This window comes from Nerophis lumbriciformis, linkage group LG19, assembly GCF_033978685.3.
Source record: "Nerophis lumbriciformis linkage group LG19, RoL_Nlum_v2.1, whole genome shotgun sequence".
Lineage (NCBI taxonomy): Eukaryota > Metazoa > Chordata > Actinopteri > Syngnathiformes > Syngnathidae > Nerophis > Nerophis lumbriciformis.
In genome coordinates, this window is record NC_084566.2 from 31,609,677 (window position 1) to 31,637,562 (window position 27,886).

Genomic DNA, 27,886 nt, shown 5'->3' on the forward strand with positions numbered 1-27,886 from the left:
CTATACAAGTATAACCCATTTATCATTTATTTATTTGGAGGTCTCCTGGTTGGCAAGTATGGGGGGAATTGAGTTTTTAGTTAAATTTTAATCTAATTTTAAATTAATTAAATTAAATTACATTTTAATTAGTTAAAGTTAGTAAAGTTTCTTGTCAATGAAAACTAGGAAGAAACACATGAGTTTAGAAGCGAAAAAACAACTATCGTAGAATGACGTCACGTGCACCCAAGTATCGCGAGACAACCGCCCCCCTCCTTCCTCCTCCTGGATGGAAGCGTCATCCTCCCGCGTATGTAAACCGCCATCTTGTAGCGCCGCGGAGGTGAAGAGCACCAGATATGTCCGACTACAGCAGCGTGGCTCCGCCGTCGTCTGGTGGCGGAATGAATGATGCTTTTAAAGACGCGCTTCAGCGGGCGCGACAGGTAAGAAAGCTACTACAATGTTTACGTTGGGTCTTAGCTCCGTTTTTGTCGTGTGAATGGCGGATTTAGTCGGGTTCTAGGTTTTTTTCTTCTTTTTTTCTACTGGCGACCTCGCCTTGAGCTAAGCTAGTTAGCTCGCGATGTTAGCGTGGCGTGACCCCACGCCAGCAAATACTGTAAAAGTCAAACACATACAACGCGACTGTAAATATTCCATTTATCTAACCACACACGTACCCCAATACTAGCTATATGTGTGTTGACTATGTGCGTGTAAATAAGCCAGGCAGCACCAATACGACCTTACGGTCATTCCTTTGTTGCTTCAGACTTCCGGATAGGAGAGCAGCACAAGGCCACAGCCTGCATGTCTTCCCCACACTGCTACATCAAAGAACGTGCGACCGCGAAGCTTATATATATATTTTTTTTTTTGTGTGTGTGTTTCAGATCGCAGCGAAAATAGGCGGCGATGGAGTTGCAGCACCCCCATCGGGTGATTTCGGCTACGGGGGCCAGAAAAGGCCCCTGGAGGACGCGGGTGGGTATTTACCAATGCCTAACCTGAATATCGGTCAGTGGTTCAAATCTAATCCAATGCAAGTTTTGTTAACAATGATGCTTGCCTTGTGAATGTTGTAATGGTTATTAAATGGTAATTAAACGAATTGCTTAGCTTCTTACACCTCAACCCATAAGCAGGGTCATTTTTGTCCTAAAAGGTTGTAATATGTTTGTTACTAGCATTGGCCTGCATAGTGAAAATATGAATTGTACCAATTGGGGATGTCCGATATTGGATTTTTTGCCGATATTGTCCAACTCTTAATTACCGATACCGATATATACAGTCGTGGAATTAACACATTATTATGCCTAATTTGGACAACCGGGTATGGTGAAGATAAGGTCCCTTTAAATAAAAAAAAAAGATAAATTACAAAAGAAAGTCCATCCATCCATCCATTTTCCTCCGCTTATCCGAGGTCGGGTCGCGGGGGCAGCAGCCTAAGCAGGGAAGCCCAGACTTCCCTCTCCCCAGCCACTTCGTCCAGCTCCTCCCGGGGGATCCCGAGGCGTTCCCAGGCCAGCCGGGAGACATCGTCTTCCCAACGTGTCCTGGGTCTTCCCCGTGGCCTCCTACCGGTTGGACGTGCCCTAAACACCTCCCTAGGGAGGCGTTCGGGTGGCATCCTGACCAGATGCCCGAACCACCTCATCGGGCTCCTCTCGATGTGGAGGAGCAGCGGCTTTACTTTGAGCTCCCCCCAGATGACAGAGCTTCTCACCCTATCTCTAAGGGAAAGTCCCGCCACCCGGCGGAGGAAACTCATTTCGGCCGCTTGTACCCGTGATCTTGTCCTTTCGGTCATAACCCAAAGCTCATGACCATAGGTGAGGATGGGAAAGTAGATCGACCGGTAAATTGAGAGCTTTGCCTTCCGGCTCAGCTCCTTCTTCACCACAACGGATCGATACAGCGTCCGCATTACTGAAGATACCGCACCGATCCGCCTGTCGATCTCACGATCCACTCTTCCCCCACTCGTGAACAAGACTCCTAGGTACTTGAACTCCTCCACTTGGGGCAGGGTCTCCTCCCCAACCCGGAGATGGCACTCCACCCTTTTCCGGGCGAGAACCATGGACTCGGACTTGGAGGTGCTGATTCTCATCAAAAGAAAGTACAACAATATAAAAACAGTTACATAGAAACTAGTAATTAATGAAAATGAGTAAAATTAACTGTTAAAGGTTAGTACTATTAGTGGACCAGCAGCACGCACAATCATGTGTGCTTACGGACTGTATCCCTTGCAGACTGTATTGATATATATTGATATATAATGTAGGAACCAGAATATTAATAACAGAAAGAAACAACCCTTTTGTGTGAATGCGTGGAAATGGGGGAGGGAGTTTTTTTGTGTTGGTGCACTAATTGTAAGTGTATCTTGTGTTTTTTTATGTTGATTTAATAAAAAAATTAAAGATACCGATAATGGAAAAACCGATACCGATAATTTCCTATTTTACATTTTAAAGCAGCACGGTGGAGGAGGGGTTAGTGCGTCTGCCTCACAATACAAAGGTCCTGAGTAGTCCTGGGTTCAATCCCGGGCTCGGGGTCTTTCTGTGTGGAGTTTGCATGTTCTCCCCGTGACTGCGTGGATTCCCTACGGGTACTCCGGCTTCCTCCCACTTCCAAAAACATGCACCTGGGGATAGGTTGATTGGCAACATTAAATTGGCCCTAGTGTGTGAATGTGAGTGTGAATGTTGTCTGTCTATCTGTGTTGGCCCTGCGATGAGGTGGCGATTTGTCCAGGGTGTACACCGCCTTCCGCCCGATTGTAGCTGAGATAGGCTCCAGCGACCCCGAAGGGAATAAGTGGTAGAAAATGGATGGATGGACATTTTAAAGCATTTATCGGCCGATAATATCGGACATCTCTCGTACCAATCATGCAACAACCATTAAATTAAATCATGCCTTTCGGTCAAAGGTAACAGTGTACTTTTTGACCCGAAAACGGCCTTTTTTTTCTCCCGCTTGGGTTAAAGTCCATCCATTTTCTACCGCTTGTCCCTTTTGGGGTCGCGGAGGGTCGCTGGAGCCTAGCTCAGCTGCATTCGGGCGGAAGGCGGGGTACACCCTGGACAAGTCGCCACCTCATCGCTGGGCCAACACAGACAGACAACATTTACACTCACACAGTAAAAAAGTTAAAGTATCAATGATTGGCACACACACACTTGGTGTGGTGAAATTTGTCCTCTGCATTTGACCCATCCACTTGTTCACCCCCTGGAAGGTGAGGGGAGCAGTGGCCAGCAGCGGTGCTGTTCCTGGGAATAATTTTTGGTGATTTAACCCCCAATTCCAACCCTTGATGCTGAGTGCCAAGCACTCTGTTATAGTCTTTGGTATGACTCGGCCGGGGTTTGAACTCAACCTACCGATCTCAGGGCGGACACTGTAACCACTAGGCCACTGAGTAGGTTGAGAAAGATAGGGTCGTTTGATGAACGATAGGGTTGTTTTATGTTCATGGTTTTCCATCCATCCGTCCATTTTCCTCCGCTTATCCGAGGTCGGGTCGCGGGGGCCGCAGCCTAAGCAGGGAAGCCCAGACTTCCCTCTCCCCAGCCACTTCGTCCAGCTCCTCCCGGGGGATCCCAAGGCCTTCCCAGGCCAGCCGTAGACATAGTCTTCCCAACGTGTCCTGGGTCTTCCCTGTGGCCTCCTGCCGGTCGGACGTGCCCTGAACACCTCCCTAGGGAGGCGTTCGGGTGGCATCCTGACCAGATGCCCGAACCACCTCATCTGGTTCTTGATGTGGAGGATCAGCGGCTTTACCCGGATGACAGAGCTTCTCACCCTATCTTTAAGGGAGAGCCCCGCCACAGTGATCTTGTCCTTTCGGTCATAACCCAAAGCTCATGACAATAGGTGAGGATGGGAACGTAGATCGACCCATAAATTAAAAGCTTTCACAAACATGTTCTCGTTCACATTTTTTAGAAAAAGAGCTAATCTTATACTTTGCCTAAAATGTTAATATAGACAGCATAAATGTCAGGACCGAACAAATCGAAATTCGATTTCGATGATGGCTTCTCGTGATTTTGAAAATAGAAAAATTGGAAAAAACGATTAAAGAGCCGTGCATCGTGCATGCAAATTCCGGAGTTTGTTGCAGTGAAACAGAAGTTTGGGATCTCACCATGGTTGCTGTTTTTATTTGACACAATGCAAGTATGGCTAATCCATAATCACTAAATTCCATAGAAGTAAGGCATGTCATTTCTGGCCAATAAAATTTAATCCGTAATAATATCAGGGAAGTTGATATAAAAATAAGTGAAATGTTGTCATTGTTAGGAGAAGATACATCTATTCAAGGAAATCAGTCCGGTAGCGCTCACTTATCCCCAACACAAACGCCGGCCCTCCTGAACTAAACAATTTTGAGTTGACCGCTTGAAACGGTTACTAAATTCCGAAACTAAAACTAGCAGGAAAAATCCATAAGCCCATAAGTTATGACATTGTGGATGTTATATTAGTCTACATACAGTGGTCGCAAGTTGAAAGACTTTCTTTTTTTCTTTACTTGTCAAGCTGAGAACAACTGCACAGCACACTTCCCCTCCTTCACGATAATAGCGCGGTGCGCCACATCTGGTCTAACTGCGGTTTCAAAAAAGTACCATACACAAGCATAATGTACTTAAAACACTTATTGATACATTTACACAATTATTATGCTTTGACCTAAAATATTGGTCAAAGATGTATTGCCCCAATAAGTGTGATGATTTTTGCATTTATTTGCAAACATTTTGTTAAATTTTATTTAGCACAAAAAGCACACACTATGCTGGTAAAAAGGTTTAAATGGTTAGCTGAGTTAAAAACAAACTGGAAAATTTTAATTGTATGTTTTTTTTAATATTGACATTGTTTAAATGTATTGTTATTGCTGTTATTTTACTTGTTGTGGTTTGTTACTCATTTATATTCAGTTTTTTAAACTATATTTAAAGTTGAGTTTTGGTGGTACAACAAATACTCATGTTTTCAAAAATAATGAATAATCATGATTATTATTTTTGTCATCGTCCAGCCCTAATAATAGTTACAGGGGTTATCCTTAAATGTAATCGATCAGGACGCACCGCCATGGAAAAATAAAAGAGCCAAGGTGCATGATCTTGTGTCAAAGCGCGCACACAAAATACTTACAAGCAATAACATCGTGGAGAAGAAGAACGACAAAAAAATAAAATTCTACTGGTTAATAAAGAGGGTGTGTGAAGCGCAATATATGGGTATTTGGGCTTCAAAACTACCGATAAAGGTGATGCTTTAAACAGGGAGGAGCCGCCCTGCAAGTACTTCTTTAAAACACACCTTGCCAAATGTGGCGATTAGTATTACCACCTTTGCTTTAAACATTATTAAATAATAAGCATTCAGATTTGCACAAGGATTTCTAAAGAGTGACCAGTAATGTAGTTGTTAATCCTTTCCTGCTGTTCGGCTCCCATGCAGGCCGTTGTCGAGGAGCACAAGGCAGACGTTCCCTCCAGCGCCAATGTTTTCGTCGGGGGTAACACCCTTCACTTTACCCGGCAATATGTCTAAGCTACGCTGCGCTTCCGGGTCAAAATGACGAGGCCGCCAATTTGTGACAATATGGGTGCTTTATTATTAGTTTTGCAGGACACAACTGGACACTTTCATCTTTCTACTGCACAGTGCACAAGCTACCTCTCCCTCTTTACTCGCCCACTCACTCACTGATGACACTCAGCCAACACATTGCCATTCTCGCAAACACACATGCTACTCATAAGTTTACCAGCTCCCCTGCTGTGCACATGTAGATACATTGACGCGCACACAGCTGCTTTAGCAGAGTTAAAACCGCTCAATTAGCGTCAACCAATGCAAGTAAAATGAGTGAATTTTGTAACAAATTCCTACAATTTGTGTTATCTTTAACAATGTGTGTTTTACTTGCTACATGACTTATCTGTTTACATTATCCATACTTTTGTTTATAGTCATAAGAAAAATACAATTATTAGTAATAGTACAGACAAGGAGTGGCTACTATAAACTTTCTGTTGCATTCTAACCTAATCTTTGATTATGGCAGACTATATGTAGAATGGAAAATTGTTCTGAGTGCTACAAGAAAAGCCCAATGTCTTTAATGCATTTTTTATGTATATTTTAACCTTGTAAGATTGTTCTTTGAGTGCAATAGGAAACACATGTTTAATGTATTGTAAGATTTTCTGTTAAAATAAAGCCAATCCTGACATTTTTTGTAGTCCCCTTTCATTTGGAAAAGTATCGATATACATTTTGGTACCAGTACCTAATTATTGGTATGGGAACAACCCTGTAGCCTCCAGAAGAAGTTACACAAAGTGTGACGCTTTTTTAAAAACTTTTATTGCCACTCTTTATTTTAGCAAGCGGCCCAATTCCAACACGGATTCCCTCTCGTTCAGACATGTCCGTCTCCTTTCTCATTCTGTCATTCCCCCTTAACTTCAGGCATGATGTGTTCATGATCATGGGAAAATGAACAGCAACATACACGTTGAACACCAGCAGATTGTTATAGTATGAATGGATATATATATATATATTATAGATAGATGGATAGATACAGAATAGTCACTTATTTGTGCACTATTTACTGGTGATGCACCGAAAATTAGGCCACCGAAAAGGACTTTGTCTCCAGCAACACCACTGCCGAAACCAAATGTTATGATATAGGCTAGATTAGTGCGATTGTCTGCAGACATATTAGAGCTAAACCTGCAGACAGCCAAGTACAAAATGTGTAAATATTACAGGACGGTGTTAGCTTTTAAGGAGAGACATCTTGAGTGTTTTGAGACAGTAGAGACTTGTGGTATACATGGAGTGACAAGTAGTCTTAAAACATGAGTACCATCTTAAGTAACACCACATAAAGAGGCTAAATTTATTGCTAGTTTAAATAAAGAAAAAGTAATTAAAAGTATCTAGATAGTTGAAATATCCTCAACAAATTACATTGTACAATAAACAGCAACAATTGAAAAAACAGCAAAATGATATATAAAAAAATGTCCGTACTAGTAACAGACATGTTTTTAAATGTGTGTATATTTTTAGCCTTTTTTTTTTTTTTTTTTTTAAGAAAATGTATGCATCATAATGATCACTCCCCCACCGCCACAGGTCTCTTGGCAATCTGGTGGAAACCCTGCCACATACTCATTATAGGATGGAATTTTGCAGGACTGTGGTATTTTGAGTGGGTTTTTATAGCCCCCAATACATTGGTGTTTGTCTATACTAAGTTGTACAACTAAGTTTTATTTTCTGATGCACTGTAAAGGTGCTATAAAACTCAGAGGATGTGTTAAGGTTTTAAACATTGCTTTTTGTGTGTAAATGGGGCTGCAGCTATCGGATTATTTTAGTTGTAAAGTAATTAATTTATCGATTTAGTTTTGTTCGAATAATCGGATAAAATGCACTGAATAGCTTCAATGCGTATTTTAGACCAAATATTAAAAATAATTTTTCTGCTTACCTTTTATTCTTTTTTTATAAATGCACATGGAATTGCATTTTTAACATGTGTGCTTTAATAAAAAAAAATCATTTAGTAATTAAAAAAATTCCACTGTTTGTCGCCACACAGATCGCAACAAGCCCATGCCAAAGCTTTCTGTGAGAAACTACCCGCGTATTTAAAATACTGGGGACTTTTTGCGGTGCGGATTTGATACATTTTATTACTCAAAGCAACAGAATAATACAATTTGTTCCCCCTAATCGATTTAATCATTGCAGCCCTATTTGCAAAGTGGGTCACAGAAGTCTGGTTTATTTGCAAAAGCTTTTCAGTAAATATACTATTAAAAGTATCTAAATGGGAATATAGGTTCAGTCTCCCCTTAGTCATACAACTGCAGAAAAGGCTGGCCTTTCCCGTGTATGGGGTTAAGTTGGTGTTAATACACTTACTGATGCTTATGTTATGTCGTCGCAGACCAACCAGAGACGAAGAAAGTGGCAACCAATGATGGTGGGTTTACTGACAGCAACAGTTAGTGGTAACCTTGCAAATGTATTTATAGCCTGGTCGTCTCATTACAATTCATTTTCCCCCAGCTTTTTCTGCCATGGGAGGAATGGGTGGCGCCTCAAGGTGAGCTAATTGAGTAGGGCACAACCCAGGCTACCCCACCCTGCAATGTCCTAATAAGTTAATCAATTTAATCCTTTTTCCATCTCTCAGGGCAGTGTCCGAAGAGTACAAAGTTCCTGATGGAATGGTTGGCTTCAGTAAGTTCATTCAGCACTTACTTGCTAGTATCTGGTCAGTGTTAACAATGGAATATGTGACATTAAAGCGTTTTATTCTCTTTCAGTTATTGGAAGAGGTGGCGAACAAATATCACGTCTGCAGCAGGAGTCTGGATGCAAAATACAGATCGCTCCTGGTACGTTTGGATTTGATCCATTCACTGAAACAGAGAAAGCTAACTTGTTTTTACGTGTTCGAATTACTGCCTTATAGACAGTGGAGGGATGCCTGATAGGTCAGTGAACTTGACAGGACCACCAGAATCCATCCAGTAAGTACTAAATGCTTTATGCAGTATTTTGATGCTATTATACTGCGCTTCCTTGTGTGACATTATCACCATTTCTTTTCCGAATAGGACGGCAAAGAGGTTGCTCCAGGAGATTGTTGAGAAGGGACGGCCAGCCCCAGCATTCCACCACAATGACGGCCCAGGCATGACAGTTCAGGAGATTATGGTCCCTTCCACTAAAGCCGGCCTGGTCATTGGGAAGGGAGGCGAGACAATCAAGAGCCTTCAGGTATGTGTTCGGAATGGAACAGGCCAATGTGGTTGCCAGTACTGTCAGCTCATACACTCGTTTGTCAATTTTGCAGGAAAGAGCTGGAGTAAAGATGGTCATGATCCAAGATGGCCCTCAAAACACAGGCGCAGACAAACCTCTTCGTATTTCAGGAGAGCCATTCAAAGTTCAGGTGGGTCATTGTGCTTCTTGATAGCAGCTGCTAGTTTTTTTTCCCATGGGAAGACTTTGACCTTGACTGAAACTGTCTTTGGTAGCAAGCTAAAGAGATGGTAATGGAGCTGATCAGAGACCAGGGCTTCAGAGAGCAGAGGGGCGAGTATGGCTCCAGGGTCGGAGGAGGTGGAGGCGGCGGCGGTGGAGGAGGAGGAGGAGGAGGCGGCGGTGGAGGAGGAGGAGGAGGAGGCGGCGGTGGTGGTGGTGGTGGAGGAGGAGGAGGAGGAGGGGAAGGCTTGGACGTAAGTTGGTTTCTTTCTGAGGCAGGCAGACGGGTGTTTTCCAGCAGAATTGTCAATGCATTTTTTTCTCTGCCTCCCAAGGTTCCTGTTCCCCGGTTTGCAGTTGGAATTGTCATTGGTAGAAATGGAGAGATGATCAAGAAAATACAGAGTGACACTGGGGTCAGGATCCAGTTTAAACCAGGTGAGTTACAAGACCCACCTTGGATTCCCTTTTTGATGAAGTATTGGTCTATGATGAAAACTCATGCACCACGCTGACAAACTGATGGATATACCTAATCTTAAATGATCTGAGACTAAAGACATATTAAGGAGAAACCAGTTGTTTAGAATGATGACATCTAATATCTTTCTTGCTGCCTTTCAGATGATGGCAGTGCACCAGACAGGATAGCACAGATCATGGGTCCTCCTGACCAGGCCCAACACGCAGCAGAAATCATTACCGACTTGCTGAGGAGCGTCCAGTCTGGAGGTGGTCCTGGTCATGGTGGCGGAAGAGGCCGGGGTCGTGGGCAGGGCAATTGGAACATGGGTCCCCCTGGTGGCCTGCAGGAGTTTACTTTCACTGTTCCAACCATGAAGACTGGCCTCATCATTGGAAAAGGTAAGATCACCTAGGGACCTTCTGACATGGCAAAGGTTGGGTCTAAATTATTGTTGTGATGACTTCTCTTAGGCGGTGAGACCATTAAAGGCATCAGCCAACAGTCTGGAGCAAGGATTGAGCTGCAGAGGAACCCTCCTCCAAACTCTGATCCAAACGTAAAAATGTTTACAGTCAGAGGCTCCCCCCAGCAGATCGACTATGCCAGACAGCTGGTAGAAGAAAAAATTGGGGTAAGTACACGTGTCTGCATAAGAGTATAATCAAAAATAGATCTGTAAATGTTGTCTCATTTGTTTTTTTGTATTTGTTCAGGGACCCGTCACTCCAATGGGTGGCCCACATGGTCCCCCTGGTCCACATGGAGGTCCAGGTCCACATGGTCCTCCCGGACCACCAGGACCCCCTGGAGCTCCCATGGGCCCATACAACCCTGGACCTTACAACCAGGGACCCCCAGGACCACAGTAAATACAGTACAATAACTGATGTGGTTCATAATTGCAAAGCTTAACTTTTTGTATTCCCCCTGCCCCCAAAGTGGTCCCCCAGCACCTTACCAGCCTCAGGGGTGGGGAAATGGTTACCCCCACTGGCAACAGGGACAGCCTGACCCAAGTGAGTAGCCGACACTGCAGGTTATGTAGTTTGCCTTGAATGTCCTAAAAGACAGATTTCTCTGAAAGTGTTTTTGTGTTTCCTACAATGGGTTCAGACAAAGCAGCAGCTGATGCCAATGCTGCAGCGTGGGCTGCCTACTATGCCCAGTATGGACAACAACCACAGGCTCCAATGACCCCCACCAGCGGAGCACCGGGCACTACTCAGTCCAATGGTCAAGGTAATAGTCGTGGATGAGCATAGGAGAAGTATAGTGTAGTGGACTAGTCTTAAACCTTCTTTTGGTTTCCAGGAGACAAAAAAAAAACAGTTTACCAGACTTAAAAACATTTTTTTTTTAATAAGAGGCCAGGGACATGGTATATTGTCCACCATATTTAGGATAACAGCCCCCCAGGCAGGTGGAGGAAGATCTACTCAGAAGGATTTAATAATTACAAGTACCGTTTTTTTAACAGGTGACCCACAGGCTGCAGGTCAGAGTGGACAGGCAGATTACACCAAGGCCTGGGAGGATTATTACAAGAAAATGGGTATATGACTGTAGTCTCAGTGTACACCAACAATGCGACAGTCTAAACAGCAACAAGGCTGTCAGCTTTTGTCTATCAGTTGTCTGGGTGGGAGTGATTAGTATTTCAAGCTTGTTGTGGAGCCGTTCTTTTCCAGTACATCTCCACGCGGTTTGGCCCTGGACGGCTTGTGCTGTTTAGACTGCACCATACTCAATGTCTCCTGGAAGGAGTTTTGGACAAACCTCCTGAGATTAGTTATAGTCCTATTTCTAAGATTATCTGTTGGACATGCTATATTTGTCTTAATTGCTGCAATGTGTGCTTCAGCGTTCTATTGATTGGACAGTGTCATGTGTACAGTATGTGGGCTTTGCATACTTTGAATGCTGTTGCGGATCCCGGGTGATGGCACGATGTACTGAAGGACAAAGTGTTGTCTTTTCTCTGCAGGTCAACAGAATCAACAGCCTCAAGACTACACTAAAGCTTGGGAGGAGTACTATAAGAAACAAGGTGGGTGTTGTTGTGACTGACTTAGATTTGAAGGGCAGCTGTTCCCCTCATGCAGCGCTTCTGTAGTGAAGACGCTGCTATGACAGCCTCCCAATACAAAAGCAGAAGGTTTCTGACCCCCCATTTATAAAGATCAGTGGTGGGTTCGTTCCCCTTCTTATAAACCATTTCCTTGTGTGGTAGAGCTCAACTAAATGTCTATTCATTAATTAGCTGCTAACGTATCCGTGTCTGATTTTGGTTCGTCTTGGTGCCTCATCAAATCTTCCCCTCCACTCCCAGGTCAAGCTGCTCCTCAGGCAGCGGCACCAGCCTCTGCGGCGCCAGCCACCCAGGCCGGTGGCCAGCCCGACTACAGTGCCGCCTGGGCGGAGTACTACCGGCAGCAGGCGGCCTATTATGGCACAGGCAACCCTCAGAGCATGGGTGCAGCGCCACAAGCCCCTCAGGTATGCCCCCTCCCTCCTAGATTAGAATGTGCATGGAAGAGTCCATGATTGCTTCCTAACCTCCTCGCCCCCTGCAGGACATTACAGGGTTCCAGTGAGTGCAGATCCAGCGTCGTTTAACCAAACCATTCCTTTCTAAACAGGATTAGCTGTTTATTTTGGGAGTCCACTGTTTTCGCTGTTAACATGCAATGTATCTTCTATGTATTTCTCCTGCACAGGGCCAGTAATGTGAAGTGGACATAAAGTAAATGCTTCATTGTCGAAAACAAATCCTTTGTTAAATGTTTGGATGCAGACGCCTTGATGAAGATCTTAAATTTCCTTGGTTTGAAAGTGTTTCACATAGATGGCAGAGTACCCGCCGAGCACGTTCTCCATTTGTTTTTGTTTTTCTTTTGTAAATGCTTTGTTTTTAGTGAGTTAACTCTTCATATGGTCATTCCAGCCCTGTATCTACATTAAATGTGGTTAGAAGTCATGTTTATTATTAAACTGTAGACATTACCATGTAAATCATCTCAGTTTTAAAAAATGCTATTGCCTGTTGTTTTTGCAATAAAACTAACTGAAACCTCCTGTGTGGGTAAGTTGGGAAACATCTTAGAGAAAAGGGGGCTATATTTCTTATTTTAGGGGCGTGGCGTTAGAAAGGTTAGCAGGCCGTGTGTGGGTTTCAATGTGATTGACACAAAGTGATACTGTCCTGTTTCTCTCCAACTGTCTATAAGACACTCCATGGGTTCTTGTTGATTCTCTTCTTACCCTTGCTGTTTGCTTCCATGCTTTGACTTAATGCTGTAGACAGACATCAGAACAGAAAGTGATTTGTTACATTAACTGTTGCGCAGTGGCACGCTTTGGTGACATGGTGGAAATCGTATGCACTGTTTGTTTTACCCTGATAGACACTTCCTCCCCCACAGGCAAGTGTAGACAAGTGGTAAGCAAGTATTATTTTTATGTCCATTTGTTACTCCCGAGAAAAAACATGTTGCCTAATTAGTGTCCCTATTTTGTGTGCACACTGTTCTTCTTCTAGGACAGTCAGGTACATTTGCCGCTGTATGACATTGATGCATTGAAACGTTTTGTCGACTGTAACCTAATTACGCTTTTTCTGAAAAATGTTTTGATAAAAAGAATGCACAAAACAAATGATTTTTGCTGTGCCACTGTTAGTCTAATATGAGATCTGGAGGCTCGCAGTCTTCATCCAAGTTGAGCCCTCCCGTCCTGTAAGTACAAAACTGTTGATGCTTGCAAAGTATATCAATATATACATTTATTTAATGTCAAATCTTGCCATTTCCCCTTTGTCTTGGGTAAGTATCCAATGTTCTAAAGCGCTGCGTGAGACTTGACTCAAATGGTCGAGACGTTGAATTGATCACTTTTGTGTCGGCTGTTTTTTATGGTAGTGGTTCTCGGTTGTTGACCTGACTGTCCTTTTTTTAAATCTCCCTGTGCCCCTTTTCTTTTTTTGCAACATAGATGTCACTCAGCGCGAAAATGAAATATCACGGCATAGCATGTTTCAGTCTTCTCTCTCTGCTAATGTTCCATTTGAGCATGTGATGTTAGTCATGGACTTGTTCGGCACAGACAAATGAAAGTTGATTTAAGATTGAATGATGACCAGATCAGAAATTAATCATTTTGACTGCAAATATCGCAAATATATATATATATATATACACATATATCTGATCTTTGCAGTGTCCCCCTTCCTCAGATCTTGCACCTTAGGTTCTGCTGCAGTAACCCAGGTAAGCAAAGCCTAAGGAGTCATTAGTGTTTAAATTGATCTATGCAAAGAAATGCTCACCTTTTCATTGCCTAACTGCAAGACCTGTACGACTTTGTTACATGACTTTGTGGACTTGACTTGAGCACAAACTTGTTGGTTTTGAGGAAATGTTACAGTAGTCTGCATTGTTTTTTCCCCTCTTCTCTCACTGGGTGAAATGAACAAAAGTGCATGTCATGTAAAGCTGATGGTCAGGGTTGATACATGATTTATTGCTGATTTTGTTTTTCCTGAATCAATTGTTCTGTGGTGGTTGTCAATCTGCTGTCAAGTGCAGTGCCGATGTGTTATTTAAATGCCTTCACTTCTCGCTCACAGTGTTGGAGGACGCTGAAGCTTTAGGTGCTAGAATCTGTCGTAGTTTGTCCCCCCCTACGCACAAAAGGAGTCAAACCCTCTGCCGAGCGTAGGCCGGGCAAGAGCTCCAGTGCTAAGGTAAAAAAAACATGAAATTGAATTGTTGTGACACTAAAGTGCAAGTCAGTCATATTTTCTGCTTGGGTTGTTTTTAATGATGCTATGAGTGAACTGAGCTGTCTTGATTGGTTGTCATCATGGTTGCAATGCTTAAGAAAGTTGGATGAGGACAGGAACTGAACTTAAAACATGTTTTTTTTTTGCTAAATATTAGGCTAGTATTTTAAAATGTCCCACTCAGGCTCTGCCTTTTTTTAAAAACCAAAAAAAAACTTTCCTGATGTGGGGGAGGGAATGAGGGATAAGAGAAAGCATGCCTTGGGAGGTTAAAAAAAATCTTGTTTTGTGTATATTCACACTACTGTTGATTCTTGTTCACTAATAAAGGTGTGACAAATAATCTGGTGCTCTAAGTGGCTCTTTAGACCATCTTTTATTTCATTTTAACAACTTTGAATGTGGATGAAAAACATTTAATGTTCTACAAACTGATGTGCATACATTGTAACGTTTAACTTGTGCATTAATTCTCAAGCGCCAGTGATAAGGACTTCATGATTAAAATCCATGGTTGCTTTTTTCCCCCTCAATATTCTCTTAAAGACATTATTCCCTTAAGAAGCAACTTGCAGACAAATTAGGTAACACAAACACACTTAGTAGATGGACATCTACACACAATATTGCAGAAATGTTTAAAAATGTTACTCAACACTTTGCTGGTGGCAAAGTCAAGTCAGGATTTGTATCACTCTATTAATGGGATATAAATGATGTTACATAGTCATTAGCTTGTTCAGTAAGCTTTTGGTTTAACTGTAATCTATAGCATAAATACAGTTGGACACATTCAGGGGAAAACCACAATACCGACAAAAAAAATATTGCTTTGAAGTAGGCAGTTGCACAAGACCGTTACACTGCTGATCACGTGATATCGCAATGTGTGAGTCTTCAAACTTTCAGTGCCGTGTCACTGAACATAAGCCTCCATGGGGGCGCCGGGCATCAGCTGCAGTGTGGCAACATTGTGACTGCTAGCAGCTCGCAGGGAGTCTGCACCCAAGTAGGACAGCAGCAGTTCAGAGCGTCTGTGTAGCAGGTGCAACATGTCCTCAGCCAGACTTTCCACTGACGAGTAGCGCACCTTGTCCAAATCGAATATGTCTTTGAGGAAGTGCAGCACCTGGTCCTATAAATAAACAAACATTATAAATATACATTATTAATCCGCATTTACACAAGTGGAGCGTGTTGAAAGAACCAGACCTTGAAGAAACAGCAGAAGTCATGCAAGGGAGTTTTTGGTCCCAGGAAGCCCCATGCCAGGACTGGACTGATCTGCTCACACAGCGTGTAGAAGCGGGCGATGAAGCCATCTGCAACCTGCGCTCGTTTCATACAAAAACATTTTTCAACTTTCTGACCAGTTGGGGAAGAAGAGTCAGGCATGCCTCACCTTCATGTGCTGTCTCTTCTGCTTCAGGACAGACCAGCAGCTGGACGCCACAGCCTGTAACAACAATTTACTTTAACCCTTAGGCCCAAACCAGGCAATGTGTGACTTTTAGTTTGAGGCCTAATGGTCTGAAGTTTTGCAGGAAGTTAACTTTTAATTATTTTTTAAATAAAAAAAATAGCATCTTTTCTGATTGCAATGTTAGATCAAGATACAAGTACCGTATTTTTCGGACTATAAGTCGCAGTTTTTTTTCATGGTTTGGCCGGGGTGCGACTTATGTGTGAAATTAACATTACCGTAAAATATCAAAATTATTTATCTCATTCACGTAAGAGACTAGACGTATAAGATTTCATGGGATTTAGCGATTAGGAGTGACAGATTGATTGTTTGGTAAACGTATAGCATGTTCTATATGTTATAGTTATTTGAATGACTCTTACCATAATATGTTACGTTAACATACCAGGCGCGTTCTCAGTTGGTTATTTATGCCTCATATAACGTACACGTATTCAGCCTGTTCACTATTCTTTATTAATTTTAAATTGCCTTTCAAATGTCTATTTTGGTGTTGGGTTTTATCAAATAAATTTCCACAAAAAATGCGACTTATACTCCAGTGCGATTTATGTTTTTTCCCTTCTTTATTATGCATTTTCGGCCAGAGCGACTTAAACTGACTCCCATTTTAACAATTGTTTGAACGGACCGTAATCATAGTATTATTTTTACATGACAACCGAATTAATTTAATTTTTGCTGCCTGAAAAACATACTTTTGTGCCGTAATTGCGCTCATTAACCAGATTGTGCTAGAAAACCATGGTTGCGTAATTCTAAATGAGTTAAAATGCTGATATGCAATATAAATAATGTTGGGCCGTTTTATATGTACATCTGCTGTTATAAAACTTGTGTGAACCTAACCTATCTCAAATACTCCACTAAGCAACTTATTTTTTAAGAATTCTCACGTATTTTGCATTTTCCCCCCATTAAAAAAAAAATTGGCACAAAAGGGCAACAAAAACTTTATGCATGGATCTAAAGTTAAGATTTTAAGTGTTTAAAAGTAAACCAAAAAAAAGATTGCTGATTTATGACACTTATGAAAAGGTCCCTTCTGGAACCAAGGAGCATGTATAGTCAATCTTAAACTTGCAGCATTATTCTGCTGTATATATGCAGCCCCAAATTATGCGTTTTTTAAGTACAACTGCTAGCATGCTAATGTCTAGTTTCTCACAATAAGAAAGTAAACACTAAAAAATAAATGTTTAGCATTCCTGGCTGTCAATCATAGATACCTCGCATGCCCACCACAAAACCAATTGATTTAAACACAAATACTACAGTTGCAAGAAGGATGTTGAACCAGAAAATGAAATTCTACACTTTCCCAAACCGCTTTTAATGTTTCCTGCGTGTGTGAGGTTGAAACGTCCTCTGGCAAGCATGATTTTTCCGTCTAGTCTGAAATCCATTTTTTTATCTCTGCAAAAATAAAATTATTCGTTTTTTCCGACCGACAATGTGTGTTAAAATCTTGATCGGCCTCTTTGCCATACCTGACAACTACGGTTTTCCCGTAATAACTAATGCTTTTGATAATCCAGTGGTAAAAAGTCCTGTTTTCCATTAAAAATCGAAGCTACGTAGCAAAGCGACTCCACAGGCAGGGGACAAAATATACGGGAAACATCGAGGATTGGATGGTTTACGTATAAGAAAATCCATGATTGGTTGGTTGGTTTACTATGATGAGTCACGATTGGTTAAGATAAGGGCAAAACTTTACGGAGAGGCCAATCAGAGGCAAGTTAGTCATCAAACCAGGAAGGGAAATCGCAATAGACGCGCACAACCCAAATTACAAGAATATTCAAGCAGCCGATTTATATATTAAACAAAACTAGTGGAAGATGGCAGAGTAAGAGAGAACCCACAATGTGTTTACTTGGCCACTTTTGGACAAATGTCTGGATAAAACAATGCCCAACACATTAATTTGAGTTGTTTACCATGTAAGCCCAAATCAAAACTGCACTCGACATGGAATACACATTTAAGAACACACGATTGTGGCAGACATCGTGATGACTTTGGCTACAGTATAGCATGTCTAAATGCTACATTTCATTTTCATTGGTGTTTTAGAAGAAGACAGTAGCTGACAATGTGTTCATTATTTCTACTGTTTTGTTTTGACATTGAATAGTAGAATCATTTGGAAACAAACATGACTGCAAGACATTTGTTATTTCGTGCTATAAATCACAAATGGCTATTCAGATAAAGGAAGTTAGCTAATAGAATAAACATTGTTTGTACTCTTTATGATTTTTGCACTTGGAGCAGTTAAAGTGGAGAGGGAGTCGAAGAGATAGAAATTGGCTATAAAATCCAAGGCAGAATCCACTAAAGCAAAAACAAGGAAAATACAAGATGCTCAGAAATATGCCAGGAAGGCTCATGTCAGAGCCATCAAAGCAAAAATGCCAAAGTAATGTGTAAATAATTACACATTACTTCACAATACATCTGGGGCTGTGAAGTGAACACTAGTAAGGTTGTAAATACTGTATAGAGTAGGCTAACCCATGTGGTTCCTCTGGATATGAACACAAGTTGTAATTATTGTAGTGACTAAATAACATAATGACTGAAACAGATAGTGATTAATGGGTTATGTATTTATGTAACGCTGTTGATCATTTTTCAATTCTTTAAACACAAACATCTTTAAATGGTGCTTTGCTAATTTTTGCATGTTCAATTGCAAGCGGCCCACATAGAATGCAAGCATTCCATAGCGGCCCCCGGCTTATTTTCAGGTCTTTTTCATTAAGTTCACCTCACTGTGACATACACAAGATAGGAGTATAATGCCTCACCGTCTCCTTGAAGGAGCTGTTGAGCCAGCGGTTGTTGATGACATTCTGGATGGAGATGGGCGGGTTTTCCAGGTCCTCAAAGGAGTCCATGAGGATGAAGTCCAGCACGATGTCGTAGAAGTTTAAGTGTTTCACCTGACGATGCAGTTATCGTCAGGCATGAGGGGTGTCTTCAACAACAAAAAGGGTATACATACCCCACGTGTGGCCAGCTCCACCGCTGTGTTCTCCCAATGCTCCGTCTGCTCCAAGAATATCATCATCTCCTCAAACACTTGCTCAAATCTATCTGGGCTCTAAAATATACACAATGATAGTATTAGGTTCAAGATAGCGACATGCCTGTTAGCATTTAGTGGTATTTTGTCTGCAATCAATCAAAAACATCCAAGACTTAAAAGGGCAACTGCACTTTTTTGGGGAATTTTGACGAGACAAGAAGAAAAGTTTATTTTTATTGGCAGTCTAACATGTCAAAATGAACTTTGTCTAGGTGGCTAGCAATGCAGCTAATGGGAACAATCCATTCTACTTCTGAATTATTTTAAAAATACATTCAAAAACGGCCAACAATACTTCATTTACGTTCCGTAACCTGTAGAATAATCACACTGTAGTGACTTTGTTACAGTCAGAGTCAACACAGGATTCTTTTTTCCAGTGGAGTAACACCGGTGTGCTTTGGTATTAGCTGTAAAAGCTAACTACGGCAAGAGGTAAGTTATCTAGTAGTACGGTACAATTTACTAGTATTCTTGTACGCCAGCTAGTAGTAGGGTACAATTTACTACTATTAGTGTACGTCAGCTTGTAGTACGGTACACTTTACTAATATTAGTGTACGTCAGCTGGTAGTAGGGTACAATTTACTAGTATTAGTCTACGTCAGCTAGTAGTACGGTACAATTTACTAGTATTAGTCTACGTCAGCTAGTAGTACGGTACAATTTACTAGTATTAGTCTACGTCAGCTAGTAGTACTGTACAATTTACTAGTATTGGTCTACGTCAGCTAGTAGTACTGTACAATTTACTAGTATTCTACGTCAGCTAGTAGTACGAGCAAGACACTTATCCCTTGCTCCTGATGGGTGCTGGTTAGCGCCTTGCATGGCAGCTCCCTCCATCAGTGTGTGAATGGGTAAATGTGGAAGTAGTGTCAAAGCGCTTTGAGTACCTTGAAGGTAGAAAAGCACTATACAAGTACAACCCATTTATTAGTCTACGTCAGCTAGTAGTACAATTTACTAGTATTAGTCTACGTCAGCTAGTAGTACGGTACAATTTACTAGTATTAGTCTACGTCAGCTAGTAGTACGGTACAATTTACTAGTATTAGTCTACGTCAGCTAGTAGTACGGTACAATTTACTAGTATTAGTCTACGTCAGCTAGTAGTACTGTACAATTTACTAGTATTGGTCTATGTCAGATAGTAGTACTGTACAATTTACTAGTGTGAGTTCCTCAGCTTGTAGTACAGTACAATTTACGTCAGCTAGTAATATGGCACAAATTTACTAGTATTAGTGTACATTATCTAGTAGTACAGTACAATTTACAAGCACGAGTGTACATTAGTAGTACCATACAATTTACTAGTATTAGTCTACGTCAGCTAGTAGTAGGGTACAATTTACTAGTATTAGTCTCCGTCAGCTAGTAGTACTGTACAATTTACTAGTATGAGTTCACTTCAGCTAGTAGTACAATACAATTTACGTCAGCTAGTTATATGGTACAATTTACTAGTATTAGTGTACATTATCTAGTAGTACAGTACAATTTACGTCAGCTAGTTATATGGTACAATTTACTAGTATTAGTGTACATTATCTAGTAGTACAGTACAATTTACGTCAGCTAGTAATATGGTACAATTTACTAGTATTAGTGTACATTATCTAGTAGTACAGTACAAATTACAAGCATGAGTGTACATTAGTAGTACCATACAATTTACTAGTATTAGTGTACGTCAGCTAGTAATACGGTACAATTTACAAGTACAGGTGTATGTTATCTAGTAGTACGGTACAATTTACTAGTATCAGTGTACATCAGCTAATAGTACTGTACAATTTACGTGTACGAGTGTACGTTATCTAAGTAGTACGGTACAAATTACGAGTAAGAGTGTACGTTATCTAGTAGTACGCTACAATTTACGAGTAAGAGTACGTTATCTAGTAGTACGGTACAATTTACTAGTATTAGTCTACGTCAGCTAGTAGTACGGTACAATTTACTAGTATTAGTCTACGTCAGCTAGTAGTACGGTACAATTTACTAGTATTAGTCTACGTCAGCTAGTAGTACTGTACAATTTACTAGTATTGGTCTATGTCAGCTAGTAGTACTGTACAATTTACTAGTGAGTTCCTCAGCTTGTAGTACAGTACAATTTACGTCAGCTAGTAATATGGCACAAATTTACTAGTATTAGTGTACATTATCTAGTAGTACAGTACAATTTACGTCAGCTAGTAATATGGTACAATTAACTAGTATTAGTGTACATTATCTAGTAGTACAGTACAAATTACAAGCACGAGTGTACATTAGTAGTACCATACAATTTACTAGTATTAGTCTACGTCAGCTAGTAGTAGGGTACAATTTACTAGTATTAGTCTCCGTCAGCTAGTAGTACTGTACAATTTACTAGTATGAGTTCACTTCAGCTAGTAGTACAATACAATTTACGTCAGCTAGTTATATGGTACAATTTACTAGTATTAGTGTACATTATCTAGTAGTACAGTACAATTTACGTCAGCTAGTTATATGGTACAATTTACTAGTATTAGTGTACATTATCTAGTAGTACAGTACAATTTACGTCAGCTAGTAATATGGTACAATTTACTAGTATTAGTGTACATTATCTAGTAGTACAGTACAAATTACAAGCATGAGTGTACATTAGTAGTACCATACAATTTACTAGTATTAGTGTACGTCAGCTAGTAATACGGTACAATTTACAAGTACAGGTGTACGTTATCTAGTAGTACGGTACAATTTACTAGTATCAGTGTACATCAGCTAATAGTACTGTACAATTTACGTGTACGAGTGTACGTTATCTAAGTAGTACGGTACAAATTACGAGTAAGAGTGTACGTTATCTAGTAGTACGCTACAATTTACGAGTAAGAGTACGTTATCTAGTAGTACGGTACAATTTACTAGTATTAGTGTACATCAGATAGTACAATTTACTAGTATTAGTGTACATCAGATAGTACAATTTACAAGTATTAGTGTACATCAGCTACTAATACGGTACAATTTACAAGTACGAGTGTACGTCAACTAATATGGTACAATTTATTAGTACGAGTGTACTTTATCTAGTAGTACGGTACAATTTACCAGTATTAGTGTACATCAGATAGTACTACAGTACAATTTACTAGTATTAGCGTACATCAGATAGTATTACAGTACAATTTACAAGTATTAGTGTACATCAGTTAGTAGAACGGTACAATTTACTAGTACGAGTACTTTAGTAGTACGGTACAATTTACTAGTATTAGTGTACATCAGATAGTACTACAGTACAATTTACTAGTATTAGTGTATGTCAGTAGTACGGCACTAGATGGCTGCCATTATACACATTTAACATTGTAAAAGGGCACCTTTCTAATCTTACCTTCTGTGCTTTGACGATGATAGAGGACAGAATCTTCTTGCCGGTGTCTGCCAGGAACAACCTGGTGGTCTTTTCACGCAGAATGAGCTGGAAACAACACAAAAGTACTCGCATTGTTCCAACTTTTACCTGAGGTGGGTTCCAGCTCACAATAATCCCAGTAATTTGATTTTGATTGATTGATTGAAACTTTTATTAGTAGATTGCACAGTACAGTACATATTCCGTACAATTGACCACTAAATGGTAACACCCCAATAACTTGTTTAAGTTGGGGTCCACGTTAATCAATTCATGGTAAGAGCAGTAATATTTGACTAAGTACAGAGCTGCTGATTAATTAGTCACTAATGATGGAAGTGATTCACAAGAGCCAGAGCGCCACCTAGGATCATGGCGGTGGCCAACAAGCGTGTGTCTGCCCTACCTGACAGGCCTGCCGCACACAGTGCAACTTGGCCAGGAAGTCCACGTCACCCAAGCACTCCAGTATCTCTGTCCTGACAAAAGTGGAGTCAAACTGCTTTCAGTGTCTCCACCAGGCATCTGGATTACAATGTAGTGAGTGTTTACCTCAGCACCCTGCAGGAGATCTTGCCCTCCTCCGCCATCTGCAAGGCCTCCTCGTAGAAGGGGTTATTAGTCAGCATGTAGCGTAGCTCTCTGTGCTCTGACAGCTACGACACGGCGTGATATTACTGAGTGCCATCATCGCTAATGTGAGACGATCCTTTGGTTTTGGCTCACCTCAGCGGCGGACACGAAGGAGTCGGTGGAGGCGATGCTGATGCTGTCCTTCAGGCACACGTCGTCCTGCTCGTCTTGGGCCAAACCGTCTGACGGGGACAGGCAGAAAACATTTATGCCTACCGTATTTTTCGTATTATAAGTCGCAGTTCTTTTCATAGTTTGGGGTGCGACTTATACTCAGGAGCGACTTATGTGTGAAATTATTAACACATTACCGTAAAATATCAAATAATATTATTTATCTCATTCACGTAAGAGACGTATAAGATTTCATGGGATTTAGCGATTAGGAGTGACAGATTGTTTGGTAAACGTATAGCATGTTCTATATGTTATAGTTATTTGAATGACTCTTACCATAATATGTTACGTTAACATACCAGGCACGTTCTCAGTTGGTTATTTATGCCTCATATAACATACACTTATTCAGCCTGTTGTTCACTATTCTTTATTTATTTTAAATTGCCTTTCAAATGTCTATTCTTGGTGTTGGCTTTTATCAAAATACATTTACCCAAAAAATGCGACTTATACTCCGAAAAATACGATATACAAATAAACTGGGATTGATTGATCATGGTGCACTCCTACAATGAACACAATAGAACAAACCTGTAAGTGCTTTTAATGCCAGATTAGCGCTCGCTGCTCGTTGAGGAGAGCGATACGTACTTTTATTTTTGTCTCTTTCATGTGAGTGCAGAACATGTTGCTGAGCTTTTTTTTATCTAAACAATCTAGGAGTCTGAATACTCACTAAATATTACTAAAATGGCCTTGTGTGTTAAGAAGCAGAGTTACAATGCCATGTCCTGTCCGGAGTTGTATTAACCGGCTGCATTTATAGACAGTCCCCTTAGAATGTCTTTATTCGTGAGGCCACGTGTGGGTCACAAATAATACCATCGCAGAAAGGCGGTGATGATTACGGGACGTAGCGGTAACTGACCCTGGCTCCGGGCGTCGGATGAAGGCTCAGACATGCCCAACACGCCCTCAAACTCCCCCTGGAGGCGGTAAGCCCTCTGCAGCAGAAACTTCAGTCTGTAGATGAACTCTGCACTGATAACATCCTGAACCTGACGAACAGGAAAGAGAATGTACACAGGAAGTTGTTGGGTGAGCAGCAGTGGCGTGTCCAGACTTTTTTTCCCCCAGGGGCGGCACCCATAAAACAGTCAGTCTACCCCAGAAGCAGCTGTAGCTACTATAGTTGTTTACCACAGTTACCAAGTACAGCATACTTGCCAACCTTGAGACCTCCAATTTCGGAAGGTGGGGGTGGGGGGCGTGGTTAAGATATATATATATATATATATATATATATATATAATAAATACTTGACTTTCAGTGAATTCTAGCTATATATACTGTATGTATGTATATATATATATATATATATATATACATATATATATAAATAAAATAAATGAATTTCAGTGTTCATTTATTTACACATGTACACACACATAACACTCATCTACTCATTGTTGAGTTAAGGGTTGAATTGTCCATCCTTGTTCTATTCTCTGTCACTATTTCAGAACACACACATTATACAAATATACATTTTAAAATCAATAAGAAAACGGGAGCTCTAATTTGGGAGTCTGAATTTGGATCAGAAGTTCCTATATAAACATTGCGCACTCACGTCGCCTTTTTGTATTGATTACTGCAGCTGTGCACTGGATTCATTCACAAATACAAACTACAACTCACAAACACTTTAGAGTTAGGCTCCACCATCAGAATGTGTACTTAAACTTATAAAGATCACATGGATATTATTCAGTGAGTTGCCAAAACTAACCTGTTATACAGGAGGAAAAAGCACACAGGACGTTTCAATTGTTCACAGACTGGTCGCGCTCATCAGCATGACAAGACACTTCCGGTCTGCAGGTGATAGCATTCAATTGGGAAGAAACGCCCTACTGCCCCCTACTGACCAATGTGAATACTGATAAATGTGTAATGACAGCTCCAAAAACGAATTCAAACCACAAAATAAAATAAATAAATCAACACAAAAATGTGACACATTATGGGTGGGTCACATATGCATGTACAGTAGATGGCAGTATTGTCCTGTTTAAAAGTGTCACAACATTGCTGTTTACGGCAGACGAACTGCTTTACGGTAGACGAAAACTTGACTGCTGTTGTTGTTACCGCGCTGGGAGGACGTTAATGAAACTGCCTAACAATAAACCCACATAAGAAACCAAGAACTCGCCCTCGATCATTAGTTGTTTATATTGTGGGAAAGCGGACGTGTGAACAGGCTGTCAACATGTCACTCAAGTCCGCATGGAGCTAGAGGGGGCGTGGCCTCCAGCTCCGCCTGAATTTCGGGAGATTTTCGGGAGAGGCGCTGAATCGGGAGGGTTGGCAAGTATGAAGTACAGAGTGAATCTTGTAAGAATATTGCTGACATTAAGCTATTACAAAACGTCGGACAACTTGCAACATTTGGCGCAAAATACAAATATTACAATGTACTGCAAAGTGAACTGGACTGTGTATCCAGTAAAACAAAATACATCATTCTGGGCCATAAACATACATAAAAAAAATGTACAGCCTTTGCCACTTACTTAAAAAGGCATTTTTTGGAGCATGTGCATGAAACTGAGCTGCAAGGGTTAACCATAAATTATCAATTGAATTGGTCTTGTCATAGAAACAAGATTGTCTCTAAAATGGGCAGGACTGTTTCGGTTATTAGAATATGTGCCTATTTTATGACTGATTTTTCATTCACACAAGTTCCCCAGTCACTGTGTCTCATCTCGATAATTGCTTTGACGTGATTTGGTCATGCGCTTCAAAAACACCAACTTACGCAAAATAAGGCGGCACGATTAGCATACTTTGGACAAGTAATGACAGTATGCACCACAATCTATAATGGTTATATGTTGATAAGCACTGACTAAAAAACCTGCTGGTATTTTATTTATTTTTTACTATTTATACTGCAACAAGGCCAACAATCTTACACTCTAAAATATAATGTTTGTAACAAACATAAGCACTCCACTAGACAACAGACTAATGGAAACATTGTTGAGCCACGAACAAGAACATGTGCTATGCAAAAAAACTGTTGTACAGAGCTGCTTCCCAGTGGAATCGGCTACTTTGTGTATCAAATGAGTCAAATAATGTAAGGCTTTTAAAAATAAGCTTAAAAAAGCTACTCCACTAAATAATTTTTTATTCCCATTTAGTCTTTATTTTACATATGATGATTGTAGTACTGTCTAGGCATATCGTTTCATAAGCATATTCTTTGTTATGGAGTGTCTTTTCTATATATGTATTTAAATTTTATTCAGATGTTATTGTCTTGACCCCGGGAAGATTAGTGGCTACTGTGTAGAAACTAATGGGGATCCATTTTAGACAAATAAACGGTATGTGAAATTTCCTCTTTAATAAAGTACAATTGTAACATAAACATTGTATTTAAATTTAAACAGGTTAGGTCCCTATTCAAAATGCACTCTTTACATATATGGCAGCAGAATTATTTAAAATATCACAAAGTGTGCCTTTAAGAGTATTTGCACTACAAATAAATGATCTGGACTGAGTAGAACTAGAATCACGGTGGAATAACAAAGATGGTGGAACTGAAATAACGTTCAAAACTGATGAATGCGCCTCTTCTTGTGTTGGCACGCAAACAATTTAAACGCGCTTGTGTAAAAAAAAAATATTGTAACTAAAATTACTTAGGTTTAGTAAAGGACCAAGGATGTCTGGACCTCGCTGCTCATCATCGGTTAGCATCAATCAAAAAGAATGCCCGCCACCCGGATATGTGCGCGCAGATATCGATTGCCCACCAATACCTGTATGTGCGCCGCAAAAGATTACCCGCCACCTGGATATGTGCGCGCCGAATCCGCCTTTTAAGATTGCCGGGCAATATATGCGCGCCACACAGGAAGACGGCGTCGTCTACGCAAGTTACGCGATGCGTACACACCAAGCTTTTGATTGCCTGCCACTACAATATGAAATATAATCGAGAAACATTGAATACTAAAAGTATGTGAATCCTTCTTACCTTGTTTACTTCCCTGACCTCCTAAAAGATTTGTAATCCATCAGATATATCTAGCCATCCATCCATTTTATATCGATATCCAAGTGTGCAGAGTGTTTTGCATATATTACCCATCAGGTCTACTAAATGGACTAAATGGGTGTATTTGAGTTGTGTGGTACGATTAGACATTTTTCATAATATCCACATAGTTCAGTGGGCAAATTGTGTGATTTTGTATCCATCCATCCATCCATTTTCTACCGCTTATCCCTTTCGTGGTCGCGGGGGGTGCTGGAGCCTATCTCAGCTACAATCAGGCAGAGGGCGGGGTAAACCCTGGACAAGTCGCCACCTCATCGCAGGGCCAACACAGATAGACAGACAACATTCACACTCACATTCAACACACTAGGGCCAATTTTAGTGTTGCCAATCAACCTATCCCCAGGTGCATGTCTTTGGAGGTGGGAGGAAGCCGGAGTACCCGGAGGGAACCCACGCAGTCACAGGGAGAACATGCAAACTCCACACAGAAAGATCCCGAGCACAGGATCGAACCCAGGACCTTTGTATTGTGAGGCAGACTCACTAACCCCTCTTCCACCGTCCAAATTAGTACATATATACGGAATCTGTGCAGTATGTTCTTTTGTGCGGCATGTGGTCAGTTCCAACTCCTGCGAATTATGCCTAACGGATGGTGTTCATATCTATTAAAACGAGGTTCCAATGTAAATTTAGAAAATCATCGCACCACCTGTAATAATCAAATTTTAGGCGTACCACTGGATGGAGCCAGAGTGGTACACGT

At 40.9% G+C, this 27,886-nt stretch overlaps 1 protein-coding gene across 6 annotated transcripts in view; it reads left to right on the plus strand.

The window, feature by feature from the left end:
• Positions 1-283: 283 nt before the first annotated feature.
• The window catches only part of fubp1 (far upstream element (FUSE) binding protein 1), a 29,155-nt gene continuing 1,552 nt past the window's right edge, over positions 284-27,886 (plus strand). The window contains exons 1-19 of one of the 6 annotated variants that reach the window (XM_061978940.2): positions 284-428; positions 879-1,002; positions 8,003-8,038; positions 8,125-8,161; positions 8,252-8,298; positions 8,385-8,456; positions 8,534-8,591; positions 8,679-8,841; positions 8,918-9,016; positions 9,102-9,302; positions 9,384-9,486; positions 9,673-9,912; positions 9,985-10,145; positions 10,228-10,379; positions 10,454-10,530; positions 10,628-10,753; positions 10,992-11,066; positions 11,499-11,561; positions 11,844-12,010. In XM_061978940.2, the coding sequence (XP_061834924.1) occupies positions 342-428; positions 879-1,002; positions 8,003-8,038; positions 8,125-8,161; positions 8,252-8,298; positions 8,385-8,456; positions 8,534-8,591; positions 8,679-8,841; positions 8,918-9,016; positions 9,102-9,302; positions 9,384-9,486; positions 9,673-9,912; positions 9,985-10,145; positions 10,228-10,379; positions 10,454-10,530; positions 10,628-10,753; positions 10,992-11,066; positions 11,499-11,561; positions 11,844-12,010 (2,088 nt within the window). In that variant the 5' untranslated portion in view covers positions 284-341. Of the gene's footprint in view, positions 429-878; positions 1,003-8,002; positions 8,039-8,124; positions 8,162-8,251; positions 8,299-8,384; positions 8,457-8,533; positions 8,592-8,678; positions 8,842-8,917; positions 9,017-9,101; positions 9,303-9,383; positions 9,487-9,672; positions 9,913-9,984; positions 10,146-10,227; positions 10,380-10,453; positions 10,531-10,621; positions 10,754-10,991; positions 11,067-11,498; positions 11,562-11,843; positions 12,011-12,087; positions 15,132-27,886 lie in introns of those variants that run through there. The other 5 variants (XM_072915234.1, XM_072915235.1, XM_072915232.1 and 2 more) reach the window with 5 other exon arrangements.